At 41.6% G+C, this 27,197-nt stretch overlaps 1 protein-coding gene across 3 annotated transcripts in view; it reads right to left on the reverse strand.

Annotated features, from left to right (window-relative positions):
• Nucleotides 1-27,197, reverse strand: part of FLT3 (fms related receptor tyrosine kinase 3) — a 64,971-nt gene that overhangs the window by 3,193 nt on the left and 34,581 nt on the right. For all 3 annotated transcript variants that reach the window (XM_019666041.1, XM_019666042.1, XM_019666043.1), the window contains 14 exons: nucleotides 22,838-22,941; nucleotides 22,004-22,112; nucleotides 21,546-21,724; nucleotides 20,682-20,788; nucleotides 20,460-20,592; nucleotides 20,265-20,369; nucleotides 17,010-17,120; nucleotides 15,043-15,196; nucleotides 13,046-13,128; nucleotides 12,104-12,231; nucleotides 8,882-9,004; nucleotides 6,832-6,943; nucleotides 6,153-6,252; nucleotides 5,567-5,672 (listed from right to left, as the gene is read on the reverse strand). In XM_019666041.1, the coding sequence (XP_019521586.1) occupies nucleotides 5,567-5,672; nucleotides 6,153-6,252; nucleotides 6,832-6,943; nucleotides 8,882-9,004; nucleotides 12,104-12,231; nucleotides 13,046-13,128; nucleotides 15,043-15,196; nucleotides 17,010-17,120; nucleotides 20,265-20,369; nucleotides 20,460-20,592; nucleotides 20,682-20,788; nucleotides 21,546-21,724; nucleotides 22,004-22,112; nucleotides 22,838-22,941 (1,654 nt within the window). The remainder of the gene's footprint in view (nucleotides 1-5,566; nucleotides 5,673-6,152; nucleotides 6,253-6,831; nucleotides 6,944-8,881; nucleotides 9,005-12,103; nucleotides 12,232-13,045; nucleotides 13,129-15,042; nucleotides 15,197-17,009; nucleotides 17,121-20,264; nucleotides 20,370-20,459; nucleotides 20,593-20,681; nucleotides 20,789-21,545; nucleotides 21,725-22,003; nucleotides 22,113-22,837; nucleotides 22,942-27,197) is intronic.

Here is a 27,197-nt window from a genome sequence, read left to right on the forward strand (position 1 = left end):
CAGTGTCACTGGCCCTCATATGTGGGATCCGAACCGGGGCCCTCTGGCATCCCAAGCCAGTTCTTAACCATCGCGCCACTCGGCCGGCCCTGATATATCATTTTTTAAAATGTGTTCCTTTCTATCTCTTTAAGTGATTTTTTTAAATGAATTTTTTTTCATTCTTTTTTTTATTTTGATATTTTTAGATTTTTTTTTAAATTGGGGAATTGGGGGATGGGAACAGACAAGTTGCTGTCCTTTTGTTCTTCAGTCTAGTTGTGGAGGACATTGCTTCACGGGCCCAAGTTGGCACCATCATTGCTCTCTTCCTGGGCGAGGCAGATCAGTCCCTGGCTTCTGGACAGCCGCTCACGGAGGCTGCTGGCCGCTCACACTGGTTGCTGGCTACACACGGTAGCCCATGGCAACCCACTGCAGCCGGGGCTGAAGCCTACGCTGTCGCTGTTGACTCACAGGCAACCCTGCTCCGGTTGAGCTGTTGTTCAGCTTCTTAGGTGTAGAGGGCAGTGTCACTGGCCCTCATATGTGGGATCCGAACCGGGGCCTCTGGCGTCCCAAGCCAGCTCTTAACCAACGCGCCACTCGGCCGGCCCCATTTTTTTCATTCTGAATGTAATTTGTCCTTCCCCATTTTTCTTAACTTTCCTTTTTTTTTTTTAAAGATTTTATTGGGGATTTGGGGGAGGGGAACAGCGTTGGGGAATCAGGGAAGGGGAACAGACAAGTTGCTGTCCTTTTGTTCTTCAGTCTAGTTGTGGAGGACGTCACTTAACTGGCCCATGTTGGTATTATCATTGCGCTCTTCCTGGGTGAGGCAGATCAGTCTCTGGCTTCTGGACGGCTACTCACAGTGGCTCTTGGCAGCTCACTGCAGTCCCACTGCAGCCTATGCTGTCGCCAGCGACTCACAGCAGCCCAGCTCCAGGTAGAGCTGTTGTTTACCATCTTAGCTGCAGAGGGCAGTGCCACTGCGCCATGTGGGATCTGAACGGGTGGGGGTGGGGTGGGGGAGGTGGGGGCGTGGTTGGGGGTGGGCCTGGTGCTCAGAGCTGGAGTCCCAAGCCAACTCCTAACCAGTGCGCCACTTGGTCGGCCCAAATGTACTCTTCATAGTATGGTTTAGTGGTATATTTGTAAACTTTGTTAATATACACTATTAATATGCTTTGAATATTATATTTAAATAATGTAATATTAAAATTCTGACACTGTGTTACCTTGGGCAAATTACTTAACTTCTCTCTGTACCTCAACTGACTAATCTACAAAAGAGGTAATAACAGAACCTGCTTCATAAGGTTGATGTGAGGATTAAATGAGTTACTAATATCTTAGTAGAGTGTGTGATTAACACTCAAAAAATTTTAGCATTTACATTACATTACTACTATTATTAGTTCAAAAACAACTTTTGGTTTTCCTGGTCACCACATATTATTTTGCTTTTGTTGTTGTTCTCGGTTTATAAAATTCAGCCTTTATCTCTATTAATTCCTTCCTTTCGCTTTGTTCATTCTCTTCTGCCTCTCCTTCCTCCTTCTTCTTCGTTTTTTGTTGTTGTTGTTGTTAGCTTTTTGAGTTGAAACTTTACTCATTTATTTTCATTCTTTCTTGTTTTCTAATTAATGAATTTAGAGATATAAATTTGGCCAACTTCCCCAGGTTTTAATAAGTAGTGTCCATTTTTATTTCTTTTTCTTCTTCCCCCTCTCCCTCGTTCTTCTTAACCAAAGACTTGATTTTGAATTTCTGATATATGACTTTGGGGCTTTTCTGGTTGTTGTTGATGAGTTCTCATTTCACAGCATTGAGGTTAGTGAATGTAGCCTGTATGATAACAGTTTCGTTTATTTTGAAATTCTCTTTCTTAAGTGTGTTTGCTAATTCTTGCCATTCTGTGTTTTATATTTCCATGACTTCTCTTTGTTTCTCTCTTCCCCATTTTGTTAGCTTGATCATGTTTTCTATGGTCCCCTTTTCCCTCTCTACTGCACCTGAGGTTATATATTCTATTTCTACTTTACCAGGGGTTACACTTGCATTTTTCATGCCCATTTTATTCTCATGTTTATTTAGCAATGTGGCTGCCCCCACTGCAGAATCCCACTAGACCTCTTCCTGCCCTTTTATGAAGCACTTTTCCTTGTTCTTTCAAAGCATCTTCTGTTGTGGGTTTTCTCTTTTCTGTCCAGCCTTAACTGCATGCATTGTCTTGGACATTTTCCGCAGTCTCTGGTTCACAAAGATCTCCTCCTTGCCTTTCAAAGACGATTAATTATGGTCTCATTTCTATATACCGGGGGTGCCAAAAAAATGTATACAAGTGGATACTTTGGTCAATGTTGCTCAAGCAGTAGTTCTCCATAATCAGAAGTGTCTGGATGCTGATGGGAACCACTTTGAGCACCTCTTGTAATTGCAGAAGTCAAACGTTACTTGTATTCATCTTTTGTTATTGGTATATATTGAGTGTTACAATTTTAATACAGTTTTCCTGTCTTAAAACGTGTATACATTTTTTTGGTACCCTCTGTACATATGGGGGCTGATAAGAGAAGACAGATGGCCACTGCCTCAGTTCGCGCCCTCGTCTGTGCTGGCCTCCTATTGCTGCACTCATCTCTTCACTGATGTCCTTCCTTCCACTCTTTTGCCTTTGCTTTCCCAAACTTGCTTTTATGCTTCCTCTCCTTCCTTTCAGAAGGAAATATTTGCTTCCACTTTCCATATGCTAAGCATTATGCTAGCAGCTGGGTGGACAACGGTGAACAGTACAGACATGGTCTCTAACACTCTCACGCTGACATTCATTCCTTCAGCGACCAGTTATTGTCTCCTGACTATGGGACTCCATCGGGTGATGTAAAGATGAACAGCACACCTTCCTTGCCCTCATGAATCAAGTCCAGTGATGAGAAGACAAACCCATAAAGCAAAATGGTCACACAACGTGATTTGCATCTCATATTGTTATATATAAATTGTAGGGGATTCAGAAGAAGTCTGAAATCTGACTAGGGAAGTTAGGAGAGTCTTTGGAGATGAGAGAATATCTGGCTCTTTTATTTTCTTAAATTGAGGAATAATTGACATATAACATTATATTAATTTCAGGTATATAACACAATGGTTCTATATTTGTATATATTGCAAAATGATCACCCCAATAAGTCTAGTTAACATCCATCACTAAACATAATGATCTGGGTCTTTCAGACAAATATTGAAGCATGTTTGTCCATTCTAAAATCTTCATTGGTTCATCATTGTCTAAAAAATGCCTTAGAGTGTTATTCAATGATCTCCCTGCTCTAACTACATACCACTGGTGTTGGGTTCTATCTAACAGTATTCACCTACGTTTTCTCTCTGTGTTTCCCTCCCCTTCTCACTTGCTGTCTGAGAGCCATTTTCTTTCCCTAGTCCACGATGAAGCAGAGATTCTACAGAAACCATTCATATGAGAACGAGGAAAGGATGCTGGCAAGGCCTGTGTTCCCATCCAAGAGACTGGATCTAATTGTGCTTAGGAGATGTAAAGAGAAAAGATGGAGTGGCAGAGGAGGAGCAGGGTTTGCTCATAATGGGCAGAGCTCCCTGGTATGGTTGTGTAGATTACACCTTGCTCAAAGGTGCCCTGCCAAGAGGGGACTGAAACCATCTGTGCTCTACTCCCTAGGTGTTTAGACTGGAGCCACACCAGCCAGGAGTAAGGGGCTCCTCTTGGTGTATTCATCTCCTAGCCCCAGAGGGGGCGCCATTTTCTAACTTCTCTAAAGAAGCTACCGCTTGCTGCCCCTAGCTCTGATACTGACAGGAAAATAAACCTTCCACCACAGAGGGTCAGGGAGAGAGCGGAGGAGATTGGGGGAAAGTTGGAGAACTGTCCTTGAGCATGATCACCCTCAGCTGAATCATCATCCATAGAGAGCCTGCTATTCAACAATTCCTGATACCTTGAAAGCCCCTGAACAGAGGGAGGGGGGTTGGGACATCCTGTGGGTGTGGGGACATGAAAGGAGAACCGCAGGCCAAGACCAAGGTGGTCCTGAACAAAGCCAAGGGGTTCTTCAGCAGCAGTGGACCCTCCAGCCTGGTGACACTTCCTTCACAGCCTTGTTTCCTTCATACCACCCCACTCACCCTACACTGTAGCCACAATCATTTATTTCCCATTCCAGTTTTTCAACTTTGAGCCTTTACTTATATTACTCATCCAGCCTGGAACAACTTAGTAACCCATCATTCCCCAACAGCCAAAATACTAATTCTTCAGAGCGTAGCTCAAAGACCAGTTCTGTGAATCCATACCCAACTCCCCAACAAGTAAAAACCATTCAACCCTTTTTCTTTACTCCAACAGCTTTCTCGTTTCTCTCTATAACTCCTCTTTCACTTTATTTCATAGGGTCATTAATTGTTCACAGGTCATCTGCTCATTGCTTCCATCTCCCCCAGTCTTTTTGACTTAATTTCCTGACAATAGCTTAGTTTCCATATGTGATTTTTTAAAAATCGTAACAGGAGGAGAGCACACTCACCATTTATGCAGGCCTCTAGAGAGACTACAGAATTGAAAATGGACTCTTACTAATTTTGCAAAAGAGGACAGACAATCCATTTAAAGAATCAGGTTTATATTTAACTAACATTTATTAACTACTAAGTGCCCGCTATGAGCTAAGTCTTTTCATATGTCATCTTAATTACTTCTTACAACTCCATGAAGTAACTTTTGTTAATCCCATATTTCCAAAAAGGAAATTCAGACCTCCAAAATGTTAAGTGGTTTACTCAAGTCATATAAGAAGCAAATGATGGAGCCAAGATTTGGACCTAGGTATTGGGAGTTCAAGTTCCCATCCGTTGTTCAATTCGCCTAGGGGATGGCTCCTTTCACTGTGCCAGGTGGTAGTAATGAGAGGAAGAGTGTAGGCAAAGTAGTTCCACATTCCGAAAGCCCAAGGATCAGCTAGCTTAGCAACCCATTCTACAGGTGAGAAAACTAAGGCCCAGAGAAGTAAAGTGACTTGCCATAATTCACATAGCTATGGGGAGGTAGAGTGGTAGAGCTGGTATTAGACTCTCATAGCTCTAGGTCAACGCTCTTTCCACTCTACTATATTACATGACTGAATTGTGCAATTATTCCATACTAAAGCTTCATGTTGAATTAAGAAAGGTCCGTGGCTTCTGGAGGTCAGGGATTAAGTTTTATTTAGTCATTTAGTCCTCTGCACTGGACACTTAAAAGCATTTCGTTTCTTAATCAATTGGCTGAAATCTTTAGGAAAAGCTTTTTTTTTTCCTTCCTAAAATCACTTATCGATAAGTATATCTCATCCTACCCAACTTTTTAAAGTTTTTTTGAATTTTCAATTACAGTTGACATACAGTATTATATCAGTTTCAGGTGTATCTCTCCACACAACCTTTAAAGGGCAACCGCGACAAACTATGGTGAGGAAGATGAAGTACTTTCGGTTCTTAGGAAATCAGCAAGGAGTGTCCTCATTGCTGTCTGTTCTCATCATGCTAGATAAAGTACTGTGCTGCTACCTACCGCTTCTTCTGCGTCTGCCAACTGACATCCCAAAAATGAAGTCAGATTAGGGAACGACGGCCGTTTCCTTGAGTCAAAAGCCCAGCAGGATTGCATTATAAAGTATCTGTAAAAGCAACAGGATGAAGAGCAAGATGAGGACATCTAAATGGATAAAAAAGGTTCATTTCCCACTTAACGAAGCACCATTTGTTGCCATGGAGCTAGTTATTTATGTATGTTTGTTTTGTGGCAAGTGCTTGACTAGATTTTGAACTCATATCAGAAAGGACAAATTTGATGATGGACAGAAATGTGTTTTAAAAAACACGATGTGAACCAGAAGTTAGGAGATGGAGTCTTACTGCCCTCACGGATCCCTCAAGCAAAGGAATTGAAACTCAGAAGTGAGGGTATCTTAGGGCAGAAAAGGTTCAGTTTTGTTCAGAAATCCCCCTAAGCACAAAGGTAGAGTTTCTTTTTCTTTTCTTAAAATAGTCATATGAATTCTGCATTAAGGAGTTTTACTTTTTTTGGTCACGCATTTGGAACTAGACAGACTATACATTTCTGATTTTAGGCACTTCACAGTCTGATTTGAACTTACATTTCTTCCGTAGCATAAAATGGCTGGTCCATTTTAAATCCACTCTGAATGAGTTTATAGAAGTTAGTATCAACCGGAATGCCAGGGTAAGGATTGACACCTGAGAAAACATTAGGGCGTATAAGCATTCATTCATTCTTCATTTGTTTATTTTTTCATGCAACTAACGAATACTCAGGAAGAGCACCTGTGAGTCAGACTGCACTGTGTGCTGGGTGGCAACTGGGCAAACTCATGGTTCACGCCCTCAAGTGGGCTATAGGCTGGCGAGGAAGACAGGACTATAGACATCAGCAAAAAAACATAAAGTGGGGGCGGTTGGTTAGCTCAGTTGGTTAGAGCGCAGTGCTCATAACACCAAGGTTGCCTGTTTGATCCCCACATGGGCCACTGAGATGCACCCTCCACAACTAGATTGAAACAACTACTTGACTTGGAGCTGATGGGTCCTGGAAAAACACACTGTTCCCCAATAAAAATAAAAATAAAAATTAAAAATTAAAAAAAAACACATAAAGTGGCACCTGTTGTAACAGAAGTAAGACTCAGGAGCTCTGGGCACATCTGAGGGGGCATTTCATCCACTCTTTGACTTAGGAGGTGGGGAGGGACACAGAGGGACAGAACGTCTGTCCAGAAGCCCCAGTGCCCAGGGAAAGCGGCAAACAGCAAAACGTACCAAGTGAGAATATCTCCCAGAGTAATATTCCGTATGACCAGACATCACTCTTAATTGTGTAGATCCCTTCAAATAAGCTTTCAGGAGCCATCCACTTCACAGGCAGGCGGGCCTGTGTAAAATCCAAGAGGAGATCAATGGTAAGTTTCCACAGACAAACATTACTTCTTGTTTCTCGTGAGCGAGAAGATAAATTTTATCTTCCTAAGGCCACGCTTTATGCTTAGTTGAGAAAATTATATTCTTCAAACACAAGTGTTTCACTTTGAAATTAACATTGTAGGACATCAGAAACATGGCGGCATGAGGGGCGCTCCTTGAAATCCCCCCTTGAAGTTACAACAAATTGAACAGCTATAATTCAACAAAGGATTCACAACACTCAAATTAACATTCTAACATAGTAGCCTTAAGAAAAAAAGTTTCTTTAAAACTCATCTCGAACAAAGACTTATACTTGCAATTAGTAAGCTTAACAGTAGGTATTTTCCATTAAGGAGTAGCCAGTCAGTTGCCCAGAGGCAAGTGGATACTAGTGAATTAGTGGATTACTTTATTAAAGCATTTCTTGGAAGAAGAGCTGTGGTGAAAATGCTCTCTACAAGAGCATGGCCAGGGGAGCATATGTCATCACTTCCACAAATGACATCAGGCTAGCTCCTGTGGTTGTAATAATTTCCAGTAGCATGAAAGGGGTTTTTGAATGCATACAGCCTCAGATTAGAATCAAGACACAGGGGCTGAGGTATTTTATAGTGGTTTCTTTTTCATGGGTTGGGGAGCCCTTCACAGTGCATGTTTATTCTGCCAGGTAAAATCAAAGCTCAAGACAGAAACCCTACTTTAAATCCTCATCAACTGATGAGCTGATAGAATCAAGCAGGTTCTTCTGGCTAATTTGATTCAATTAAAGGAATTAACTGTGGCTCTAAATAGGATTCACTTTCTCTTATAAGAGACTACCAGCTAGTAGGGTAGAAACCGTACCACCATGAAACTGCGTTCATCATATTTGTGACTTCAGCTACTACGAGGGAGGCACAGATCTAAAATCAGCTAAGATGATTATTTGAGTCTAGTGGGGATACAGTTGAATTTGATTTTTAACATTTATTGGACATTTACCTTAGATAGGCGCTTTCATGTTGGTTTTATTGGTTCTTTCCCACAAAGCTATGAGGTTAAATGTATAATCCCCAGACCACTCGTATTCTAATCCATGGGCTGTGTAATCTCAGGCAAGTTATGTTTCTGTGCCTCAGTGTCCTCACCCACAAATGGGTACTTTAGGACTAACTGAATTGATTTACGTAACACACTCAGAATAGTGTTCAGCACAGTGTAAGCAGTATGTCAGCATTTGTTGTTATTACTACTTCACAAGCAGGGACAATAAAGCAGAGTGAAATTCCAAAGACGAACAGCCACAACGAAGAAGAATTGGGGCTGGAATCTAGGGGTTGCAATTCTTCAAAACCATCCTCTTCCAACTATACAGTGTTGTCATCTAATCTTTCCAATAGTTCTCTTGTAAATAAACACCTGTCCTCAGTTTTTTATTAACAAGTAGATCCAGTCATGCTTTAGGTTTCCCTGTGTAACAGTAATGAATAACAAATATTCATTAACTAATATTTAATTCAAATATTATGCCTTTTAGAAATTTATATTTAATTTATATGCTGTGCTTTAAAAATACTTTATTGTAACTATTACATATCCCATTGTAGAAAATCTAACTCAATAATCACTTTATAGTTAAGGGAACTGAAATAAGTGCAAATAATGAGATTTGTTTTTAAGTGTGGATAGCACTCAGAGGACCCTAACTGACTTATTCCAGCTAGCCCAAGGATAGACATGATGCTGTTTTGCTCAACTGTTTTTTACAGATGGAAGCTGGAGAAAACCTGTTAAGCATAGGAAAGCATACTGCTGTGAGGAAGTTTTTGGATGTTAATCACCGCACACCGGTGAGTGCAGATGTGCACTCCCACAACACAAAACACAAAATAACAGCGTAAAAATGTGTAAGAAACAGCAATCTCACGTTGCCCCTGATAACGTAGTTGGAATCGCTCATAATATCTCGAGCCAATCCAAAATCACCTATCTTCACCACTTTCCCACGGGTCACAAGCACATTCCTGGCCGCCAGATCTCTGTGGACACACTGCAAGGAATGAAATTGGAGTTATTTACTATGTTGTAGGGTTATCACAGGATGCACTCTTTCTCCCGGCTTCAAATTTAGGAGTTACAGATGACGGGAATGTGTAATTTGTCTTATCTTTACTGGATCGTGAACAGTTATCATGAAGTATAATCAACTCAGTGAACAGGGATGGTAGGGGGTGGTGGTGGCAATTCTTCAGCTATTATGACTGGGGTCATTGTACTGCGTATGGGACACTCCTAGAGGCCAAAGGGGATGGGTTCTTAGAAAGGGGATCAAACCAAGCCGGTGTGTCGTACCTGACTATAAATAAAACAAAACAGGGCTCTCTGCTGGGCCCCCCAAGGGATTTTCAGAGGCTGCCTTCCAGTACTCTTATTGTGGGGTGGAGAAAGTAATCTCTTTTTTCTGACTGGAAAATAGCTTTGGCAATAAAATGGAGTGATCTCAAAGAATATAATCTGGAAACAAACTAAAATTAAGTTTGGGAAGGTTGACTAAAGTGGAATGAGAAGGAACCCCTGAACTGAGAGATGATGTGACATTAATCTGAGTGTGGTCTGATAAGCAAATTAACTCTAAGAAGGAAGATTTTTAAAGGAACAGGGTACTTGTAGCAAAGGTCAAAGGGCTCTCTTCAATACTTAAAAAATAAAAGCAAAAACCATAAAGGCTTAAATCCCTGAGCTCTCCTTTCTCCCTACCCAGTTTTCTGGGAGCCCGGTCACTTGCAGTTTCCCTTTACATGTCATCCACTTCACCCAGCCTGCCTTCCACCTCCCCCACACCTGCCCTGGGTAAGCCCCCTGGTGACCCGCACAGGGTCAATGCAGGTGAGATTTGATTGAACCTCTCCGTGGGATCTGTGCTGTTTCGCCAGGCCCTCCTGCTTCAGGTCCTTCCTTCTGTGAGCTCTGCAGTTCACTCGCCCATTTTCTTCCTACTGCTCTGATGGTTCCGTTTCCTCTGTGGCTCTGGACCTGGGCCTGCTCTCTTTCCCAGGGCTGCACCCTCTCTCATTCTACATCCTCGGCTTGGCCAAACCGACGGATGCAACTACCATCACCCAAATCTCTAGTTCCAACCCAAACAGTTCTCTTGAGCTTCAGATGGACATCTCCAGGTATCTACTGGATTAAGCCCTATTTTGTTGCTTAATGAGCCTCACATTCAACATGTCTAACTCATGACCTTTCTCAACAAACTTCCTCCTGCTTCCGTGTGCCGGACCCTTATCCCGTGGGCCCTGCTGGTTTTACTTCAGAAGGGCTTTTCTGCACCGCCTCCTGCCATCCCTAGTCTGATGTGCCTGTCCTTCCCCTGGGTTCCCAGAACTTACTGGAACACAATATTTATCACGCTACAGTCTAATCTTTGATTTGCTTGTCTGTTCGTCTCTTTCTCCCCTAACAGTGAGCTCTGACTCTGTGTGTCATCACCAAGCACAGGGCTCGGCTCTTGTCAGCATTCAAGTTAATGTTTGAAGGAGTCATGGAGCCAACAGAGAAGCACCAGAGAAGAGGGAGAAAAAACAAATGGGACACAGTAACATGATGATTAGAGGGAAAGGCCTACAGAGAGAACAAGGGGAGAAGGTCTAAGAAACTGGATATTCTTTAAAAAATTCTTGTTATTACAAGCCCAGAGGGGAAAAAGGCAGTGCCTCTTGACCTCCAATTGCGAACAGTTTGAGTATTTGCTTACCTATAGGCAGCAAACCAGGCTGGAAGATCCACATGGATAACCCTCCAAGGTCTACAAAGACACCTGTGAAAGCACTACTGTAGATGGGCAGGTAAACTACAGATAAGGAAACTTGAGACAAGGGGTCTCCATCAGCAGGGAGGAGGATGAAGAGAAGACTGTGCATCAGAGATCAGGGCTGGGAAAATATTATGAGACAGTATTTTTTTTTAAACTATTAAGCAAGGATGCCCAAAGTTGGAAAAGAAGAGCAAAAATGGTTACAGGCACTTTTAATATCCATGAAGGGGGGAAAAAAATCCTTGAACTTAATTTGGAGAAAATTGACTTTTCTCTTAAACACTGATTCTCTCCTATGAACACAGTTGGACTCATTTATTCAGGTCTTCTTTTTTGCCCTTTAATAAAGTGTTCCAGTTTTTTCTTGTGCATCTTAGATATTTCTTGTTATGTTTATTTCAAGATGTTTCACAGGTTTGGTTGCTATTGTGAACAGGATTTTTTTCTATTCTTTAAAGCTATTGATTTAGTTCATGTTAATCTTTTAAAAATTGAGGTGTAATTGACATATAGATTATATTACAGGTGGTAATTTTTTTAAAGGAAAAAATACAGTTGAAATGATTCTCTCCAAATTCAGGGAGAAAAAGGAGAGAGGAGGCAAAAGTAGGAGAGTGGAGGAGACAGAGGAAGAGAATAAAAGACTCAAATTAAAAAGAGGAAGAAAAAGTTTGGGAAATAAAGAGAAGGTGATGCAAGGCAAGCAAATGAGGACAGAAAAGAGCCGGAGGAGCGGCTTGAATGCGCTTGTAGGCAGGAGACATTTGAAATGTCAGAGAACAGCAGGGCTGAACGGTGGGTATGGACCTACTATGGTAGAGACCATAGTTTGAGGCAGGCGCCAAGCGTTCTCATCACAGCCCTAAAGGATCTGGGATCAGTGGCAGGACACTGCGAAATAGACAAATGCGCCCAACCCAGGGTGGCTGGCTTGGCAAGCAGGGAACACTGTATCCGAGCGTCCATTCACCCCCTGGGCCAAATGCCCACGTTCAGGGAATGGCCTGACCACCTGAACTGCCTAAGGAAGAACTGACACGCTACACCTTGTGGTGAGGAGGGATCCCTGAGGACTTCCTGCCTGGAATTGCCAGGGGACTTTGGGCAGCCTGGGAAGCCTCTGACAACCGTTACCTAATAAGGGCTCCCGACCCTTTATACTATAGTTGGCCAGGAGCCAGGTAACATTCTAAACATCTCCAACAGTGGACAGGAAAGATAGACTTTAAGGGATACAAGTTAAAATAAATAAGACCAAAATAAAGCATTTCTCTTTTTCTAAATTATCTTTTGTTGTTGTTGTTGTTAGTTTTGTCTTTAAAAGGAGCTCACCGACTTAAATTCCAGAAATTCCATTCCTTTGGCAACTTGATAAGCAAAGCAAAGAAGATCTTCAAACGTAAGCACATTCAAGTCCTCTTCTTCCTCTAGCCTTTTTTGGTTTTCGTATTCAACTTCATCTATAAAATAGAACTGGTCTTCATTTTTGCCAAAACTCAAGAAGTTGCCTTATTAAATCTTTATGAGGAGGTTATTAAAGCCACAGTTAGGTGAGGTGCCAAGATGTACAAATGAAGCCTTCACATCATTTTCCTGGTGGTAGGAGAGCTATTTATGCTGAGAACAATGCAGTCTATGAAAAGTCACCTAAGGATTCTTTTTGGTTAGAATATAAAATAATTCTCTAGCTGCTTTGGTGACAGATGACAACCTGATCAGTCAGGGGTTTCAGACACTCTTTTGCAATAGGTAGTTTGTCACATTGGGAAAAGAATTAATATCTACCTACCACATTTTATGAACTCTATTGTACACTTAATGTTCTTCCATTTAATCCAATAGTCCTATGAGGAAAGTATTAATGGGCCCATTTGACAAATGAGAACATTGTAATTCAGGTGATTAAATAATTTATCCAAAGTGCTCCAGCCAGAAAATGAAGGAACCACACAGGTAAACCCAACTTCTGTCTGACTCCAGAATTCACCATCTTTTCCACTTATCAGGTTGGCTCTAATTAATTTATGACTTTAAAAAGAATACCTGACCAAGTAAAATAGCCTCCAGTGTTTATTAAACATTGACTTAATATTCATAATACATAAACTGTTGGGTTTTAACTACTTTTAAAGCAAATCTACATTAAATAAACCTATAGATGACAGTAGCAAAGAAAAACATGCTTCTGTATTTACACACTTAAAAAAACAGCTAACACAGAACTCTTATTTATGTTTCTATTTTAAAGTGCTACTAATTAGAATAAAATATTACCTTCAGATTGAAATGAATTCCCATTCATCCCTGAGGTATGATCCAAGTCCTGCTGAACTTGAACTTCTCTTGAACCACGCATACTATTAACAAAATTGTTATTTCATTATTTATGTTCTTCTGAGTAGACACTTTATATAAAAAATACTATTCATCAAAAATGAATTCCAATTATAAATGGGCGTTTAAATTAAAAACATGACATCAACTTGTCCACTTTTTTGTGGCATTGAAAACATCTGTGTAATTGAGGCAGTCCTACTAGGGTGGGAGTGGGCCCACCTATCTGTATGAGATCTTCCAGTTCAAAGACAACCTCACTCAACCCTTACCACAGCTCCACGAGCTGAGTGTGACAGTCACATTTGATAAAAGAGAAACGAGGCTTGGTGAGCTGAATATTATTGGCTGAAATCATGAAGCTAATAAAGGGGACAGCTAGGACTCACACCTCAGTCTTCTGTTTCTAAACTCAGCCCACTTCCTCTATAACAGTTCATGTAATATGGATCTTCCATAGAGACCTTTAAGTATTCTACCATCCTCCTTTTTTCCAAGCTGACCTTCATAAAGCTCGTTTCCTTTTCCTGTGAAATTAATAAATACTAATGATGTCAATCTCTTTTACGGTACATAATCTAGAACTCTTCACTGAAGAACCTTGTGTGCATTATGTGCAGACAATGATTCGATGTACTCCAGAATACAAGTTTACCCCAGCTCACAGCTTCCATATCTTTGGAAAATGGCTTGATGCTTTCAGACCACAAACAGTCCAAAAGTAATTGCTTCAGTGTCTTGAATACTCCAGTGACTGAACCAAAGGCGCTAAGCTCACCAGCATTGGTTATTACTAACCGCGAAGTCCTGCTGACACACATCTGACTCATTAGGGTAGGTTCTCTGCTCTAGAATATTGATGACATTGTAGACTTTCTCAGTTTTAGACTATGAACTAAGAAATGAGTATAGAAGGGAGTACTGGTATGACAGGTACAAATTGGTGAAGGGCAACAGCACACAGAAGTGCATGGGGATCTCCATGGGACCTTCCAGCTCTAAGATGCTAGGTCTTGTCTCAGACCTTAGAAGGCCCAAGGCCTGCACTGAAACTTATATGCTAAGAAAACAAGGCTGGAATTACAAATGCACCCCAAAAATCCCCCTGGAAAAGATACAAACTTCAGACAAGTGTGCCTTTAAGATAAGGGAGAGCTTTCATGTACGCAGGGAAACAGGACAGCACAGTGGATTGAGGGCTCTTTCTATCAGAATGCCTGTGGATTCATTCAGAGAGGTGTTATGTCCAAGTAATTAGCAAGAAATTCCAAGGATGACGGTGAACATGCCACCAGACTTCTCCTGCCCTCATCTATGCATGATGCTGAAACAAGAAATCAGCACTGAGAATCACCCAGGATTCCCGCAGATGGAGGAAGGTGCAATGCAGAGCAGACAAATGTTACCATTACTTTATTCTGTCCCCATCACATTATGTCAACTGATCTACACTAATGTTTTAATTTCCAGTTTATGAGTTAAGAGCACTTTTGTGCAATACTCCCAGGACCTCTATGAACATGTCCAGCACTTTGGGGAAACGTTCATTCTCTCCACAATCCCTGTATGTCCACCAGGAGGCCTGGAAATTTGAACAATGCACTTTTCACAAAACTGAATATGTGTCTAGAGTGTGATTTAGGCTCAGGTGGACAGAGACTGGCTCTGCTGCAGTGCCTGTAGGAAAGCGAAAGGTCTCATTGTTCCAAATCAACAAGGAAACTGTAGCAAAGACAAGTGACTTTTCTAGGGCTCACAAACCACAGACTACACAATGCTGGACTACATACAGCCTTTAGAAACTGGCGCGTGTGTGTGTGTGTGTGTGTGTGTGTGTGTGTGTGTGTTTGTGTGTAGGGGGCTGTCCAACCATCATAGTTTGTGTTCTAGAATGTATAATTATGAAACTAGTCTCTTACCTCGACCTAGTCTCTTACCTGGAATTTGGATGTGATTGGAAAGTGGGGTAAAAACTGAAATTGTGTTCCTTGAAAATCTCTGTCCATGTCCTGTGAAATTTTTCTCTTTTACTTCTTAGATAGTTGAGAAGATCACCATAGCAGCAGTATTCAAAGATCAAGTAAATTGGTCCTGAAATAGTGACAGTTTTAACTATAGGTAAACAAATACCAAATCATTTTTTCAGATGTCTGTGTAGCAGAAAACATACTCTATGAGAGCTCACTTCTCCCCTGACTTTGGGAGAGTAAAACTTTCTGAGCCTAACTCTTCTTATACTTTAAATTCAACATCAGCTTTTCGCTCAATCTCCTTTGAAAATCAGTGTCTTCTGCCTCCCACTTTGGCCCTTGTTGTACATGTGGCCTCACCAATAACCACCGTCCACTTAGTTCTCCAGTTTGCAATTGGAAAGAATCTGTCAGATGCACAAAGAACATTTGGTAAATATATGCTGTTTTGTTGTTGACCAAGGAGAGAGAACTATGAAGTATGACTAAAAAATATGGTGAATGTTTAAATTAAAAAAAAAATTTATTACAGTAAAAGACATATTGCCATTAATCCCCCTCAAAATAACTCCCCTCACTTCAAACACACTTATCCCATCATCCTTGCCACTTTCTGAAGCAGTTCTGGAAGTCCTCTTTCGTGAGTGTCTTTAGTTGTACTGTCATGGCTGCCTCGATGTCCTGAATCATTTTGACTTGGGGCAAGAGCCAGAAGTTGCACAGTGCCAGATCTGGCGAATAAGGTGTATGAGGACACACCATAATGTTTTTATTTGACAGAAATTGCCGTACCAGAAGTGATGTGTGACACAGAGTGTTATCATTTTGCAGGATGCTTAATGGCACACTTTAAAACACACCTTCTCTCAACTGTAGCTCACACCTGACTGATTGCACCAAACAAGTTGAAACTTGTCACACACTGTTACTAAGGTTCATCGCGCCACTTCCCATATTGAAGATCTCTGCCTTTCCGTTGGATGGCACTTGGCAGCAGCATTCACCGTATTTCTTGATCACAATGGAAAGGCTCCGTGTCACACATTGCATCTGGTATACAGCAATTACTGTCAAATGAAACCATTGCAGTGTGTCCTCATCCACCTTATTCACCAGATTTTGCACTGTGCAGCTTTTGGCTCTTCCCCAAAGTAAAAATGACCATGAAAAGTACACATTTTGGATTGATTCAGGACATCGAGGCAGCCATGACAGCGCAACTAAAGATACTCACAAAAGAGGGCTTCCAGAACTGCTTCAGAAAGTAGTAGGAACGATAGGATACATGTGTTCAAAGCAAGGGGCAGTATTTTGAGAGGGATTAATGGTAATGTGTCTTTTACTGTAATACATTTTTTTATTTAAACATTCATCATACCTTTTGATCACATATCTTGTGTATTCCTAATCCCCTCTCTTAGGTCCATTTTCTTTTTTTCTGTTCTTATAGTCCAGTCCCAGCCTGGCTGTCCCAGAAAGAATGACCCTGGGGCACATCGTTCCCGTATTTCTAAGCAGAAGTGAGAGAATCAGAGCACATCTCCATTGAATTCTGGGGATATAAGTTTTGAAGTCCAGCCTTGGCTTCAAATGGTTGGACCACTTGAAATGGTCCAACCCTGGCAGTGGCCAAGCTCAGCGGCCATTCCCCACACTGCATTGACACTAGCTTCCCAGCTGGGAAGCAGGTGGAGGGAGAAACTAAAAAATGTACTTGCAGTGTGGTGACTGGTAAGTAGGTTAGAATCACGTGGCATATCCCAATAGAGAGGGGTTCCTCTACACTGACCCATATGATTACAGTGCACTTGTGTCTATTTCCACTTGGGTTTAGGGCCCATACTGTGACTGAGAAAAACAAAACATGTGAGAACAAATGTCCTCTTTGTCTTTGGGCTAAAATATTTTTCATTGGGAGTTTTCAGCCGAGTTACCTGACTGTGTGCATGCCCCCAGCAGATTCACGATATTCTCATGGTTTCCCAGGTGAGTCATCATTTTGAGTTCAGACATGAGAGCTTCTTTTTCAGAACTGTCTGCTTTTTCTGTCAATGGAAGAGCATTAAAAAATGCAAAACTAAAAAATAGGAATTTTAGGTCATTTAATAAATAAAGTCTTTCCTCAGTTCCGAGCATATTTACATAGACTTTTTTTAAATACATAAACTAATACATGCATTTCAAATAGTAATATCCTGTCTTTTAAGAATTCCAAAGATTGTAGTATCGAAGTTGAATCTAATAATGTGTGTTTCTTTGTACTGAATGTTTCTGTATGTACCAACATTAAAACCCTTCATATTGTCCCTCAAAAAAAAACCCAAAATAATAATGTATGCTTTTCCTCCACAGAAGTTAATATAAATGCTGAAGGGAGAAATATAGTTATTTTTTGACTCTTGAATTCATTGATGTTATAGAGAGACAGGATAGGAATGTCAGTGAGGGATGTTAGCTCCAGCCTGTGGCCCTCAGGTCTACAAATTTAAATTTGTCAGTGGGTCCAATGGTGAGGAGGTCAAAAAGGACCAATCTCCACTAACCAAGCTCTCAAGAGACTCATTAATTGATGATGTGAAATATAACTAATGAGTAAGCTAGAATGTATCTATGGTCAAAGCATTCTTTCTCTGGAGAAAAGTCTAGATAGATTAGCAAATTGTACTCATAGTCTTGCTAGAAGCACAGCATGAGTAGTTATTGATGAACTTGAAGGTCTTGCTGTCATGAAGCTGATATGCCAGTTGGTCAGGGCACCCCTGCCCAGCTGGTTGGTGGAGCCCTAGAGGCAAGACTTCCCTGTCCAGGCTCAAGGCACCAGGTACCTACTCCTCTGTTAACTTATTCTTTCTAACAAACATTGTAACTTTTCTTTATAGTCAATGGGGATTTGATTAGATACTTCCACGTCTCATTATTTTGGCCTGGAAGACACCCCAGCCTTTACAATAGTTTTTCTAGAACACTGATGCCATCAGGAGTATCCGTGTTTCCAACATCTTGGCTTGGTTGTGAGATCCTTCACTTGTGCACTGTGACCCACTACCACCTCATGTCTTCCCCTGCTTCATGTTTTATAGGTATTCGTGGCTTTCCATTGTCCCTGTCTTACCCCTCACGCCAAAATAATACATTTTGTGTGGTGCTTAACTTTTTCAAAGCACTTTCATATACCATTACCTGACATTCATTATTAATTAATTGAATAAGTATTTATTGAGTGCCTACTGTGTATGAGGCAATGTGCCAGGCACTGGGGGGATAAATGATAGACAAGACACAGGCCCTGTCACCCCCGCGCTTAGAGTCTCCTGGAAAAGGGAGACGCACAAATAAATAATTACAATATAGTGGGATAAATGCAATGTGGCAAATGAATGTAAGGGTGCTTTGGGGTCACACCAGAGGGACACCTATCTTAGCCTTAGGAGGGGTAGGGAAGGGGATGCCAAATGTCTATGCTGACTCCTGAGGAAAAATAGGAGTTAATCAGGTGAATGCACAGGGAGGAGGCAGGGAGAAGAACATTCCATAGTGAGGTAACAGAATGGGCGAAGATCAAGAAAGAAGAGAGAAGAGCAAAAAAGATACAGACCCCGCCCTCACGAGGCTTACAGACTAACGTAGCAGATCAGACAGTACTTGAGTAATTAACTATGTAATTACATATTGTGATAAACTCTATGGGAAAAAAGTCTACAGAGAGCAAGGATAGCATATAGCAAGGAACTTATCTTCTCTTTGGTGTGAGAGAAGGCCTCCCTGAGGAAGTGATATCTACATTGAGACCTGAAGGAGTTGGGGAGAATGATATGGAAGGGGAAGGGCCAGCAGAGGGTCAGCCTATGCGAGGCTCCGGGACAAGAGGGAGCATGGTGCTCTGGAGGAAATGCAAGAAGGCTGATGAGCTAGCTTGCCGAAAGTGCAGGTCAGGTGGTGAGTAGCAGCCAGACCATGCAGGGCTGTGTCATGTGTCTCAGGAGGACTTGGAAGCAACTGGAAATGTTAAGTGGGAAAATGACAGGGTCCACTTTGCATTTCATAACCATCACCTAGGCTTCAGTACAGGGGATCTGAAAGGAAGTGGCGTGCATACAGAGTAGCTGCATGGAAGGTGATGACAGCCATTCAGGAGAGACGGACTGAGACTAGGGTGGTAGTAACAGAGATAAGAAAGGAGATGGACTCAAGGGATACTAAGCAGGAAACCTGATAGGAATAGCTTCTGGGGTGTTAGAATGGGGACGGTTTCAAGGATGAGTCCTACGTTTCTTTGACCCGATTGTGTGGAATGTGGCTCATCGTGAGTATTGTTACCAATCACTGAGGAGGAAGTATGGATGGAGGGCCAGGGTGGGAGGGGTTCAGTTTGGATGAGCTGAGTTAATGGGACTTTTGAGACATCCAAGCATTTGGATATATGAACCTGATGCTCAGAAGAAAGACACAATCATGAGAACCGTTGATATAAAGGACGACGTCCCGGGTGTGGTTGAGATGGGGAACGTGTGGAGTGAAAATGGAAGGAGATTCACGAGCAAGCCTTCAGGAACCCCATGTAAAGAGCTGGGTAGAAGACAATGGGCTGGCAAAGGGATATGAAGGAGGAAAACCAGAAAAAATGGTGACGTGAAAACCAAAAGGCAAAGATTAAAGATGGAGAACAGTCAATCGTGCCAATTCACGCTAAAAATTCAACTCACGTGAGGACTGACAAATGCCCATTAGACTTGGTTCATGGATCCAAGTCTAATGGTGGTCATGGATCACCTTAGCAAAAGCCAGCAGGACATGTTCTTGCTTAGTGAGTGAGGCTAAAGGGAGGGATGGCAGTGGGAGCCAGGTGGGAGCAGATGGAGTAAGGTGTGGGAAGTGATACAAAGAGTTCCAATTTGTTCTTCTACCCAGGGTCTATGTCAAAATGGCAGAAATAGCATCTGCCTGTAACAACAGTATCCCCAAATAATGAAGCCAACAAAACAAAACAAAAAACCTAAACAAAGAGAGAAGAGATGGAGTTTCAGATTCATGACTTGCACTTTACACTCTTACTTGGTTGACACTAACCCCAATTCACTCCATTTTCAGCCCTGAAGCACGTCAAGCAGAAATCACAAAAATGATGGGAGAAAGAAGGGGAGGCGGGGGTCTGCACTGCCCGTCTTTGTGGCTATGCCACTTTACTGTACCTTTCAGCATTTTGACTGCAACCTGGATTGAGACTCCTGTTTTACTAATTCCATAAGCTGTTGCATTCATCACTTTTCCAAAAGCACCTGATCCTAGCACCTTGCCTGAAAGATAAATGGTGAGTGAATACATGGTTCAAGATTTTCCCACAGAAAGGAAATGCTACAGAAACATCTGGAACATTTGATTCTTACCAAATTCTAAATTTTCCCTTGGAAACTCCCATTTGAGATCATATTCATATTCTCTGAAGTCAATGTAGAAGTACTCATTATCCAAAGAACCAGTCACCTGTACCATTTGCAGCTGGCTTTCATACCTAAATTGCTTCAGACATAAAATAATGAGTCAGTTAGCAATAGGCAGTTCTTCCTGGGAAACAAGAAACAATGATGAATTTTTACCTTTTTTTTTACCTTTTTGTACTTGTGACAAATTAGCATGGTTAAAACGGCAATGAAGGGGAGAAAAATCCCTATGGTTGCATAGAACGAGATGTTGTCCTGGAGGAAAGGGAAGGGGCCTGCAAGAAAAGTGTCACCGAGCAGTGAATTAGGATTCCTGAATTTGAGTTACCATGATTTGCAGCCCTTACAAGCTCTCTGCAAATATTCCACTCCCCGAAGAAAATCATGCAATGGTGGCATAAAGGACAAGCTTCCTCCTAGAAAATTTTAAATGATCCTGAACGCTTTCCTACAAATCATTTACTAGGGTAATAAGAATCACATCTATTTAAACCCACAAGGTCCACAAGTCAGATAAAAAGAGAAGTTTGTGTTACCCCTGTGAAGATGATGTATGAATGTGGAGAAGTTAGTTTGGGGATGCTGTTGATTCTAAATGTTAAGTGTAGGTGGCCAGGTTTCAGAGTTGTTTAACTTAGAAGGGCTCTGAGAAACAAACTAAAAATTATAAAACCACAGGCTAAAGGAAACCAAGGAGATTAAGCAAAGGGGAAATGGTAGCAACTCCAAATTACTAAATCTGTTTCTCGAGAGTTGGGTCTTTCGGTAGATAATCACTATTGTGGTAGTTTATGGTTCTACATACATCACTCTGACGCGTGAGTCATTAATAATGTTATGTAGAGGTCACTCTGCCCCAAGCTACACAACACTAACGCTGTATGTTCAGTGGGGATTCCTGCCTGACTCAGAAAGCCTTCGGGTGAACCTCTACTCTTTTGTAAAATTCCCCAAATAGAAGTGAATGATGGGGACTAGCCTCTAGAGGGGAATTCCTGAAGGTGGTGCATTACAATAGCAGCTGCTGTGTACCTGGTGCATTTAAAAGGATTGTTTCACAAGATGTGCCCAAGGAATTGTATGCACAGCACTTCACCAGGGACCCTTTGACAGCCTCACTCATGTTCAGAGTACTACTGGATAGCCACTGTCCAAACACTTTTCTGTTAGCCTTTTTATTCCAAATTCCTTCTGTGATTTCTTCTGTGCAGCTGAAAAAGAAATGGCAGACAGAGAAGTTAGACAGGTGGGGCTCTTGTCAGACAGGAATTTAGGATTTCTCTAGTGAGCTTGAAAAGAGGTTTGTCTGTTATGAGTTATCTATCAGAAACAACCTATGGCCATGGAGAATTATGGTGGACTCAGAAAGTCAGCATTGTAAATACTTCATCATTTCTTCTTAAACTGTTTTAATGAGAAAGAGCCCATATGTCAGAGGGAGTGTGAGTTTCATGTTGCTCCAATACAAGAGACATCAGTGTCTTTATTACTTGGGAGACTTGTCGGAACACTTCTTCCAGGTCCAAGATGGTAACGGGTATCCATCAGAGGAACAAGAGGCCTGACTTGCTGAGGTCTCGGCTAGCACCTGAGGTTTCCCTGTAGAGAATAACATGAAAAATAAGCCCATATAGTATGGTACTTTCCAGAAATGGTTTCCAGGTCAGCCTTACGTAGGCTGCCTATTTACTCAGTCTATGCTTCTGGGAGGGTGTCTCATCAAGGATAACTCAAGACCTCTGACTATTCCCTTTTCCCCTTGTCACATGACCTTCTGCACAGTTAGCCCTACCACCTGTCTGCGGAACACCACTTTTCCTGTTGGCTTCTGTAGAGAGCTAAGGTATAGACCTCTATCTACCTGCACGCCTCAAAAGGATTCTTGGCTTCATAAGTAGCTGCAAAAATTCCAATGAAATGTACTCTCATCTTTTTATAGACCAAAGAAACAGAAACTATTAAAACAAGTAAATGGCAGGTGTAATAATATGGCTTTTGGCCTTTCCTGAAACATGACTTTCCAAAGTGCTAAAGTCAACAAAGTCACAACACGAAAGCACATTCAGAGAGGACATGCACTAAGTCTCTTGGCTTCAGGATGAACACAGAAAAGGATATATATATATATATATATATATATATATATATATATATATATATATAAACAAAGCCATTAGATATGAAAGTGAAATTCCAAAATGCTTCAGTATATAAAAAGTTTTATAGCATTCCTTCTACACCATTACTTAGCTCTTTTGGTTACAGTTAATAAATAATTAAGGAGTTATAAGATTGAAATTAAATTTCTGGACAATTTAACTTACTTCTTATATTCAGCGTGAACGTTTTTGTTAACTGGGCATCATCATTTTCTGCATGGAATATGTATTCTCCTGGCTGGTGTTTATGGTTGCAAAACTTAGATATGCTGTTTGAAAAAGAATTAAAGACAGACTTAGCCTCATTCTTACAGGAGATGCTGAAATGAATGATGGTGTGCATGGGAAGAGTCCCCCTAGAGACACTCACTCTTAAAGTTCGACGGACAAGGAGGTTTCTGTATGCCAAGCCCTTGCTACTCAAAGTGAGGTTCACAGACAGATAGTATCGGCACTGGTATTATCTGGGAGCTTATTAGAAACAAAATCTCGGGCCCCGCCTCAAACCTACTGACTCAAGGTCTGCATTTTAAGATGGTCTCCACGTGATTTGTATGTACATTAAAAGTTGAGAAGCACTGATCTAGATTGGGGCGCCTTAGAGAGATGGGAAGGTTCCTGCCTCTACTGTTCTATACGTTCTGGACTAGTCCGACTTCCCAGAAATCTGGAAGAACCTCTGTAGTTGGAGGAGCCCATAACTCCACTGCTTCCTGAGAGAATGGATCTCTGACATTGGTCCAAAACAGGACCTATGACCTACAGAAATAGCAATTAACAGTGAGGAGGGTTCAAATCCACTGCGTTTGTACAGAAATCTTTGGGTGGTCAGCAGGCTCTGACATCCACTTGGAAACCCCAGCAATCACTAACCACATTTTGACCTGGCTAACATGATATTGGGGGTTCTCCACCATGCTTAACAGGTACACAGGGTGCTAGCTATGGTAGTGAGGTGTGGTATAGTGTAGGAGAGGTAGGGGAGTGAGGAGCTGTTGATTATGCCTTCATGAATTGAAGAAATAGAAAAAATTTCCCTTAGGTTAAGGAAATCTAAGGCTTTTTCAGAAGTTATTTAATTAGAACTCTTCTATACAGCCTACTTGAAGTAAAAAAAAAAACAACTAAAAAAGATTATGTTTGGGCAGGGTAGAAATGTAAACAGCAGAACCCTGAGTGGAGGCTGGCCACAAACTAGGAGCTAAGCAGGATGCAAACTATAAAATATGGCTCCTGTCCTCAGAGAGATCATAATCCAGGTAAGTGGACAAAACCCACAGAAGCAGAATAGTTACAGCATTAAATGATATATTCAGGCCAAGAGAAGATCAAAGGGTCAGAGGCCAGTATAGATGAGACAAGTTCTGAAGGCTTCATGGACGTGGGACTTGAGCTAGGTCTTCGTGGATGAATTGGTTTTAGTGAGGGCAAAAGAAAAGACATTTGAGGAGGAGGCAATGGCAGGACTTAAGACATGAGATGGGAATTCATAAGACCACAAAGGGGAGTGATGGGGAGGCCTTGGGGTCAAAGTGCACGTTGGGATGTGACAGAAAGGAGGGCTAAATGGATAGGTGGGGCTAACTGATCAGGGACCTTGAAAAACCAGCTTAATTATTTGGATCTGATGAGAAAGCAGAAGATGCTATGAACGCCTGAGCAGAACAGGAGTATCATGAACAGTACCTTAGTTTAGACTAATGGCAGTAGAAAAAGTTTACTGGAAGGAAGTCTGGAGGCATTTGTCGTAACCCAGGAATTCATTCATTCATTCATTCATTCATTCATTGGTAGAGCCTATTTGTGGGACGAATCAGGAATACAACAGTGAGTTGGAAACAATAGGTTTGTGCTCTCATGGAATTCCCAGCTGGTAGTGATGGCAGACAAGTCAATAAGCAGTTACAGTAGAATGTGGGAAGTCCTAGGAGAGGAGAAGTTCAGATTTGAGAGCTCAGTGCATGGAAAGATGAGTGTTGTCTAAGGTAGGGAAGACGAGAAAGGAGAGGAAAGAGAGGACCCTAGAGGCACTAGGGAAAAAGAAAGAGCAGGTGCTGGACTGGATATGGAGATGAGGAGAGACTAGAACCCCAGTTGATCCGTAAGATTCAAATCACACACTTAGCAACTGATAAGCAGCTTTGAGCCCATGTTTATTGGACACCAGTGTTGTACATCCTTAATTCCGAAGCTAAAAGGTAACTCTGCTATAGGGATGAGCGAATTTATTGTGCTGACATGTCAAATGAGCATTTAAAAAGTTTTTTGTTTGCCTTGTTAACATGAAGGCTGAAGAAGTAAAAAAGTGGTGGGGGATGGGTGAAAAGGGGAAAAGGGATTAAGAAGTACAACCTGCCGGTTATAAAATAAATCACAGGGATGTAAAGTATAGCATAGGGAATAATCAATAATATGTAATAACTATGTATGGTGTCAGATGAGTACTAGACTTATTGTGGTGATCACTTCGTAAGGTATATAAACATTGAATCACTATGTTGTACACCTGAAACTAATATAATAATATATGTCAACTATACTTAAATCTAATTTTAAAAAAAGAAAGAAGTAAAAAGGGAATTTCTTATCCTGACCTACTTCTGGACAAGAAGAAGGAAATGGTTGAAGTGGAAGTGGTAGAAAGATTGGGGGAAAGCCAAATTATAACCCTAGGGAGAAAAGCTATCACGTATAGCTACATGTGATTCCCAGACGTTAGGGAGACACAATTTAAGTGGTCCAAGAAAAGCCTCTATAAGGCAAAATGTAATTCTCAGTGGACGATCGCCAAAGACCATGAAAAGGAACAAGAGAGATTAATTTAAAAAAAAAAAAAGAGAAAAGAAAAAGCCATGGGGCTAGCCAGGGACCATGCCAAAAGCACCAATCAATTTGACAGAAAAAGAAATTACCAACGCAACTATTAATTACCATGCAGACCAAAGCAAACTGTTTTGTAAGCTCTTTCCCTCCTAAGTCTTTTGTCCTGTCTTCATGGAATATGACTGGCCATGGTGTAAACGAGATAGCATCTAAAATGTTCTCACGTGCCGGCCGAGTGGCGCATTGGTTAAGAGCTGGCTTAGGATGCCAGAGGACCCCGGTTCGGATCCCACATAAGAGGGCCAGTGACACTGCCCTCTACAGCCAAGATGTTGAACAACAACTAGCCGGTGTCGGCGTAGGCTGCAGCCCCTGCTGCAGTGGGTTGCCATGGGCTACTGTGTGTGACCAGCAGCCAGCAGCCAGTGTGAGTGGCCAGCAGCCTCCGTGAGCGGCTGTCCAGAAGCCAGCGACTGATCTGCCTTGCCAGGAAGAGCGCAATGATGGTGCCACCTTGGGCCAGTGAAGCAACGTTCTCCATAACTAGACTGAAGAACAAAAGGTCAGCAACTTGTCTGTTCCCCTTCCCCAATTCCCAATGCTGTTCCCCTCACTCAATTCCCCAATAAAATCTTTTTTAAAAATAAATAAAATAAATAAATAAACAAAATGTTCTCAGTTTTCCAGCTGGGAAAGTGGTCACATAAATAGCCTGAACACAAAGGAGAATATCCAGGTTGTTTTAAACTGCTTGTCCTCCTGCTTATGACAGTCAACCCTAGTAGTAGCGACAACTGCATCAGTGTTCTTCCTCTGGAAATTCCAAGCAGACCACCCAATTAGGTGACCGGGAGATTCAAAGCTTTCTCTTTTAGTGTTTTTCTAAAAATGGCCAGCTGGCATGAGCTGGGAGATGAGAAAACTGGGGTTTACAGTGACATATCTTGGTGACTAAGAAGATGTGGTCTTATTACAACTATGAAAAGGATTTTCTCCTCTGTACAATCAAACTTCAGGTCATTTTTATTTTCCATTTAGCACCTACAGGACAGGACTTGAGAAAGAGCAGGCTCTTTTTAACAGCATAATTTGACTATAAAGATGCTTTATTCAAAGAACAAGGGATTATCAAAATCAAATCAGAATGCAGAGAGTAATAAAGCAGGATTGGGGAAGCTGAGAGCTTTTGAAACTGGAGAGCAAAGAGCTGATGAGACCGAGGTGGCTTTACAAGCTCAGCAGGACACCTGATCAGGAAGCAGGTGCTCCTATCTCCCTCAGACTGAAGTTTCGGCGGGGCTGGGGGAATACACCCAGCTGAAGTTGAATTTGATCTGTTCGAATTTCTGTCCTGAGTTAGATAGTCAGGGGATGGGAGAGAGGGACCGGGAGAGAGGGATTTTATTTTAGTCTATATAAAACCATGCTCATTTTTTTTTATTTCAGGGGACCTGACAAGCCTGGGGATGTATAACCATTAAAAAACTCAATAATGAAGGATGGCCCATCTCATAAGGAAGCACATCTTTATTTTTAAATAGCCAAGGAGTGTGTTTGTATTTCTGTTTCCTTATATACTGTGTTTGAGAAGCTCACGCTTTTTTTTTTTTTAAAGATTTTTATTGGGGAATTAGGGGGATGGGAACAGTGCTGGGGAATTGGGGGAAGGGGAACAGACAAGCTGCTGTCGTTTTGTTCTTCA

This window comes from Hipposideros armiger, unplaced genomic scaffold, assembly GCF_001890085.2.
Source record: "Hipposideros armiger isolate ML-2016 unplaced genomic scaffold, ASM189008v1 scaffold_459, whole genome shotgun sequence".
NCBI lineage: Eukaryota > Metazoa > Chordata > Mammalia > Chiroptera > Hipposideridae > Hipposideros > Hipposideros armiger.